At 34.3% G+C, this 7,570-nt stretch overlaps 1 protein-coding gene and 1 pseudogene across 6 annotated transcripts in view; both read left to right on the top strand.

Annotated features, from left to right (window-relative positions):
* The window catches only part of CTNNA2 (catenin alpha 2), a 1,043,800-nt gene that overhangs the window by 1,009,373 nt on the left and 26,857 nt on the right, over nucleotides 1-7,570 (top strand). For 3 of the 6 annotated variants that reach the window (XM_011358073.1, XM_023529440.1, XM_023529441.1), the window contains one exon: nucleotides 4,271-4,414. The exons of the other annotated variants lie outside the window; for them this stretch is intronic. In XM_011358073.1, coding sequence (XP_011356375.1) covers nucleotides 4,271-4,414 — 144 coding nt within the window. The remainder of the gene's footprint in view (nucleotides 1-4,270; nucleotides 4,415-7,570) is intronic. 6 annotated transcript variants of the gene reach the window in all.
* Nucleotides 6,607-6,722, top strand: LOC111738408 (annotated as a pseudogene).

The raw sequence follows: 7,570 nt of genomic DNA, 5'->3' as shown, positions 1-7,570 counted from the left end.
CCCATCAATTGAACCAGATAATTATGGGAATCCAAAGTATTGAGTGAATGCCTTTGTTTAAAAACAGTATCTGTAATTCAGTCCCTGCTTTCTGGTTTTCCAGTTTACACTCAGATTAGTCAGCTCTAGTCTAGAAATACAAAGTTTTGAATTGGTTATCTAAATCCATTGTGACTTTTTTTTCTTACTTCTACTTGGACATATCTCAAAAATTATTGAAGGAAGTTGAAGAAAAGTTAACAGATGAACAAGTTGTTATAAAAAATAATTTAAAAGAAAAGATGAACATTAAAACCATATACTAAATATTATGTGGGGATTTTGTTGTTGGTTTTGTACATTTTTGCATTACCTCAGATGTCTAAAGATAAAGGAAATAAAGAAACCCCATAGCGAAACTGAGAGGATTTTTTCTGTACAGGATTTTATAAAATTCTGACAATATTTTTCTAGAAAAAGATCAGTGTATCCATTTTTTGCTTCTGATTTCTAATGACAGACTAACAATCAGAACTCCAAAGAGTTGTATTTATTTCTTGTTCGCATAAGGATGTTTTCTGATTTGTTGAACATTTCTGTTGTGTTTCAGCTGTGTAAAAGGCATAGTGCTAAATATTGGTTGGGTGAAAACATTCAAAGTCCTTATCTCTAATTGCAAATAATTTCCCTGAAAAGAATAAATTTTTCTGTCAATTGTGTTATTATTAGATTGTGTAGTCTATTGTTTTTGTTTTTGTTTTTGTTTTTTTTCATTTAGTTTTTTACCTTACTGTTCAGTATTCTTAGCTAGATATCAGGGTGTCTGTTGATAGCTAACTCTGTGTATTCATTGTTTCTTGGTTAACTATATTCTAGAAATGAAAGTGTGTTTAACTTACTATTGTCTGCATTCTGCCCCTACAGATTATTTTGTCAAATGCTTTCTCCAGCTTCATTTAAATGATTTATAAAATATGGCTTTGATCACAGCCCTTAGGAAAGAAATATGTGTCATGTTATGGCCCATGTATCTTACAAATAGGAATGACTTCTGGATGGGCCATGTGGAGTTTTCCTAGTTCAGATTTCTTTTTCTGCCTCAGAACACATTGTCTTAATCTATTTTGAACAGTCATTTTCCTTCTGGACAATAAATACATTTCAAATATTTTATACTAATCCTATTTTCTTGAAGGCAAGCTTTAATTTAGACTTTAATCTTTTCTTTCATCATCAGTAATATATCTTATGTTATTTGCTTTTCTCTGAAAACCTTCATCTGTACAGATGCTTTGCTGATAATGAACTTGACTTCCTGCAACTCTGGCTAGATGTTCTATCAAATCCATACAACTTGTCTCTTGACCTCTTTCATCCATTTCCGTTTGCAAATGTATTTTGCAACTGAGAGACAATATCATGGAGAAGTTCATCAGTATCATCTCCTAAGAACCATGTACTCTTTTAAGCCTAGGGTCTGTATGTGAGACCCAAGCTAAAACAAACTCAAAATATAATCTTTTTATCTAAGAATTCCTGATTCAAATCTGTCACTATCAAAATCTAGTTCTCTCTTGCTGAGGTATTTCTCTTCAATAACAACATTATGGCCAAATTGCATGCCAACTTCCTGATTATGTCTTCCATGATTAATTACTTTGTAAATACATCTGCGGGTTATTCTTTTTGGCATGTGCAAATTATTCCACCTGACTTTTCTCAACTATTTTTCACTAAGAAGTTATATAAAAACTTGTTTTTCAACAAACAAAAATTTGAACCCAATCCAACATCTCTCTGGTCAGAGTAAAATTATAATCATGACTTCAGTAAGGGGTCTCTTGACTGAAATCTTGCAATCACTTCATATCTTGTCTTGAAGGGCTAATCAATCAATTTATGAGATGTCATAAAAAGTATGCATCAAGTCCATAATTGTAATAAGACTTAGCTTTCATAAGCAGTGTCAAGAGGCTATATCCTAAGAAGAATTGGAAATTATCTGATCCTGGCATTGCATTCTCTGCTAAGTAAAGTTTTGTTATTTCAACTAATATAACTAAAGACATTATCACAATCAATCATACTAAAAAGTCAGCACAGTTCATCACTCTGCATCCTTTTGATGCAGCCTAGTTTTGCATTGGGTTCCTGAAGTCATGGTCCATTTCTAAATAAACAACAGATAATAAGAAACAATAGATTATAATCTATTTCCAGTTTGTTTATTTCAATATTTAAAACGTGTTTAACTCCATTTTTATTCTAATATCTTAACATAGGGAGAAATGTACTTTCTTTGTTGAGTAGTAAAAATATTAAGGTATTGGAAGAATGGGCAATTGCATCATTTTTCTTAAAATAATTACCTTTGAAGTTTGTATAAAAGATATTATGACACAAATAAGTTTCTAATACATAATAATCCTTTTGAAACTGAGAAATTATGGTAAATGAGTTCTCTGCAATGGCAAAATCAGGAAATGCCTAATTTCTAAAATGAAATGGGATTATTATAAAGCATAAAAAAGCAAGGATAAGCCAACTAGTCAATGACCCAATATGTAAAAATTGGAAGACAGTAGGACTTTATAGGGCCATTAATTGGGAAATCTTATGCAAAAAAATAAAATATAGAATTCGAAATTAAAAGAATTATTGAAAATGGAAATTAGATTAAAAATATACAGAGAGTATTGCTTCCTCTAATAAGTACAGAAAAAGTCAAATATAGGAAAAATTTGTTATTATCTGCCAGATATTTTTTCTCTTTTGTTATCTTTAATTCTCTTAGGACATTCTTTAAATGTCTTTAACATTTATTTTGAAGTAAAAGATAAGAGTAATGTTGCCAAATCTGTAATTAGTTTAAATTTAGTAGCTTCTGTGTTTCAAAATACTCCCTAATCTGCCAATTTGGCTTAATTTTACATTTTGATTACCTCACTTATATATTTAGTGAGCTAAGGATGATAGAACTAGAAATAGAATTATATTGGCTTAAAACATAAGAAAATAATTCCAAATTGGGAATTTTGTTTATCTGCATATAGCAACAGACTTTGAGGTTTACCCATTTACTATGCCATGAATTACAAGCTATTATTTTGAATCTTTGCTTTTACAAAAAATATATTCTGCTGAAAGAGAAATCTGGCTTGCATGCAGATGCTCTCAGGATCTGCCTGATCTTCAGTATCATCTCTTCCTTTTGTTTTGTCATAATACCCACTTGACAGCTTTGAGTAGTTCATAATTTTAAACTCCTGAATCTCCATTTGAAAAAAGATCTTAGTTCTCTCCATATTATTTTCCCATCTTAGCTGAGTTCCAAAAAATAAAAAATAAAAAAAAATAAGGACTTGGATATTAAACAAAGCTATGACTATATGACTATAGCAAAATCGAATGTAACAAAAAATGTTTGGTCACTTAGCATCACTGCATTACTTAAATTTGACCTCTGACAGTGGCAGTGTAGGGAGGGGTCCATATGATTATAGAAATCATGCTACTTGATTTTTCTCCAGTTTTAACGGTGGGCTCTAATTACACCCTTTAGATTTATATTTGGTATACATGGAAAAACTTAGTCAAGATTGTCAGTAATATTTTATATCAAAGATAACATTTTAAGAGGTAGAAATTCTAAAGGTAGAAATAGGTATTGGTTATTGGCTTATCTTTTAAATTGCGCTTGTCACACAATCCAAGGAAGGGTAAAGAGTTGCAGTGCTAGCAACAGTGGATACGTTAGTCATTCAGTGATTCCAATGAAAGAGGTAAGTATCCTTTTAGTCTCATGACTGACTGGATGTGCAGAGGTCCAAGGGCTTGACAGAGGTCACCCAGCAGGGCAATGGAACTTCTAAGAAGGACATCTGAGATTCCCCATGCACCGTTCCAGGCTTTAAGAGCTTCAGCCCTTGCTTTCTCTCTTGGTGATCTTTAATGCTTTAAATAGGGGATTCCTCCCCTTTGAACCCACTACAGTTGTCCCCTACAATGCCTGAAAAGGCAGGGTGCTTCTTCATCCTCCTTCTCTCAGATGGTCTATGTACCTGTTCAAGAGAGCCAATGAGGAATCCTAATGGCCGGGCTGCTTAATATCACAGAGGCCCACCTATCTCTTTCAGCACCTAATTCCTTCATATGCCTCTTTCTCACAGTTACCCACTCCCTCTTCCACCTCCCTAATCCCTTCCCAATAGGGTACGTTTTTTTTTTTTTTTTTTTTTTTTTCTCTTGCTCTCTCTCTCACTTTCTCTTTTCTGTATCTCTCGGAAATCAGACAGGAGTTCAGAGCACTTTCACTACCTTTTATGAGGTAGATTGTGATGTCATAGATGGGGGCAGGGCTAGTCAACTTTCTACCCACCTCCCAACCTGTGCTGAGGGAGCTCCGATCGGGAGTGGAAGCGGTGATTCCTCCATGGTGAGTAACTTTGCTTTCTAACCTAATCTGTCTCACTGTAAACATTACTTTTGAAAGCAGGGGGATGGGGTTTCAAGGAAGTAAAGCTGTGATAACTCAAGCCCTCTTTACCTACTATTAACCAACTTTGGACAAAGGATCTACTTATTTTATTCTTTATATGAATTAAGAATTCCACAGCACAAAAACATTCTTCAAGTGTGATCTAAACTTGAGAAGTGAAAATGGTATTTTCATTTCTCTATTTCTCAGTCTTTATTCCCATTGGGACTGAAAGTCATTGCATATGTGGAATGAATCCATTCTGTAGTCTTTCAGTGAGCTTCTCTAAGGAAGGCTAGTTAGGAGAATGTGTTCTTCTTCATTTGAAAGATTTCAGGATCACAGAATATCCTTTATTGATGTTTGTCCAGAGAATTGGTCTGCTTTTCTAAAATTATGGGGTAAAACTGAAAACACTGATACATAAGAATTATCAACAATTTTGGTTTTAATGTAAACAAATGAAAACTTCTTAATGAAAGACTAAGATACTTTTTTAATGAAAGAATCACCATTCTTGCAAGATTAAGGTTACAGCCATTTCAAGGTGTTGCAACCAAATTTGCTACGTTTTTTGTTGTTACATTTCAGGACACTGATCATTGGTGCTGTTTTATATATAGGATTTCTTGGTAGTTAAGAGCTATGAAAAGTTGCTGTTTTTTGTTCATTTGGGTTTCTACTATTACTGATTAATTCTTTTATATGCCTTAGTATTTAGAAAGAAAAGATCAACTGGAGTGAGCATTTTTCTCCACCTTCCATTTTCTCTCCTAGGTGTCTATTAAAACTGTCAAGTGTCAGCTTTTATATAAAAGGGCAAAGAAAGTTCACAGAGGTTAAATTTTTAAGGATGTTGGGTATCAGGCTGGATGTTTTTAAAAGGATTCGGCCATTAGAATGGGAGGCCTTGTTACTTTCTTTGAGGGTGAGATAAAAGCATCCTGGTATGGATTATGGGTATTATGAAATATGAAGGTATTGTTTATTTTTTCAAAGTATACATGCATCCATAGTTCATTGGCTGGATATGGATATTGGTGTTAGAGAATTGGGGGCAGTTTAAAAGGAGTTCTTTTGTGGAGATCTTCTTCCCCTGGCCCCCAATTTATGCACTTTTGCAGCTAAAAAGCAGTCATCCAAGAATGGATTAGAGCTGATACTGCTCTTTTTGTTACCTGGGGTGGAGTCACATGGCAACTTCTGAAGGTATTTTCCCACCTAAGCTTTCTAACTTAAAAAAAAAAAAGGTGACTGTAATAGTAGCGATTTCAGACCCAATAAGGAAAAATGGAGCCATAACTGGCCAACAGGAAGATTTAGGTGAAAGTTACCTACAGTCAACTTAATATTGCAATGTGAGCAACAACGCCAAAGTCATACAAGTTGGATGATCTCTCTCAAGTCTTTGGCCTACCTTCCATTAAAAATGCTAGAACCTACCTGTAACCTTCCCTTCAGTGCGAGAAAGATCTAATGTCTAATCATAGCTCAAGTTTTTAATGTCTTTTATCAACCCTCATACAGCTGCCAGGTAAGAAATACTTATATTTTACAAACACTTGGAATACAATCATCCTTAAATTTTGTGAGTTAAGAACAGTTGTGTTGTGCACTTGTGCAAATCCAGAGAGTCTATCATGGAATGCATTGTGCATGCACCTGTTTTTCCTCATGTGCATGTTTCATTTATAGTGGTGTTGTGTTTTCTTTAATCCATTTTGTATGTATTAAAGTTATAATTTAAAAATAGATATATAGATTGTGCTCTAAACAAAACAGTAAAGTGTAACAAATTGCACTAATTTGGGGTCTGAACACTGGTCCTATTTCTGTCACTGAGTAATTAAGTAACAAAGTAAATTACTTAGATATTTCGAGCCTCTTTTCTCATCTATAAAATGATAATAGATAATCTAACGAGTATATCCTTAGGTATCCCTGCTCTACAATTCTATGGTTTTATAATATGTTTTTGAAGAAATAGTTTATGAGAAAAAGATTGGATAGTTGATGAGACATAGTTTTTATATGGGGCATACAGTTATTCAAACCAGAAACAGGATGTGATTCCATAGTGTAGTGGTTAGCATGTCTGCTTTACACGCAGAAGTTCCTGGGTTCACACCCCAGTGAAGCCATGGTCCATAGTCTACGGCCATGCCACCCTGAACAAGCCTGATGTCTGATCTCAGAAGCTAAGCAGGGTCAGGCCTGGTTAGTACTTGAATGAGAGACCACCTAGGAAGACCAGGTGCTGTAGGCATAAAGAATAATAATAATAATAAACCAGAAAGAAAATATAAGTTCAAACTAAATTTTAAAATGTACTCTCTGTTGTAGTGTTATTTGGTTAATAATATAAGTGGGTTATATTTTTTTAAATGGACAGTATCAAGCTCATGATAGCTGTGTTGATTGGAAGACGGATTTGTTTTTTAACTGTATAATTTTGTTACTCTGATTTTTGAGGTTTAAAAAAATTCTTATCTACTAGGAAATGGATGGAGGTAGGTCTCATTGAAATTCTAACATTCAAAATTACTTATGCAATATTGCAAGAATTGCCTTGTGGTGTTGGGGGGATTGATGAATTGGATACTGGGAACTGAGCTACACGCTATTGAAGATAAAAGACACCTAAGGCCTGGCTCCGACTCTTGAGGAATGTACAACCTTTTTGGGAGTCTAGAAAAATGCTAGGTTTCAACTTAGTAATGAAGTCAGTAAATGTAAAAGAACTAAGAACTTTCCCTGGGCTGGATTGCACTGGGAAGGCTTTGTGAAAAACTGAGAACTTCAGCTACCTTTGAATAGAGTGGTTTACATTTGTGTTGCCATACAAAGGAGGGCCGGGAGGCATTTCGGCTAGCGCGATCACAGAATAGTAAACATTACAAAGGATCTGGTGTTTAGATATGCTATGTATCAAAATCAAAAGTCCAGCCCCATACTTTCCCTGAGCCCCGTTCCCCTTAATCATATGTTGACTTTACAATATATGATATACCTGTTTAGAAGAGTTGAGGAGACTGCAAGTGAGTTAATTGCAATGATTATTAAGATATAATCAGGCAGCCATTTTCTTAGTTATACAGAAGGTCACATGATTGC

Source organism: Pteropus vampyrus, unplaced genomic scaffold, assembly GCF_000151845.1.
Source record: "Pteropus vampyrus isolate Shadow unplaced genomic scaffold, Pvam_2.0 Scaffold37, whole genome shotgun sequence".
NCBI lineage: Eukaryota > Metazoa > Chordata > Mammalia > Chiroptera > Pteropodidae > Pteropus > Pteropus vampyrus.
Note: the sequence above shows the minus strand (reverse complement) of the source record. Positions and strands in the feature narration are given on the sequence as shown.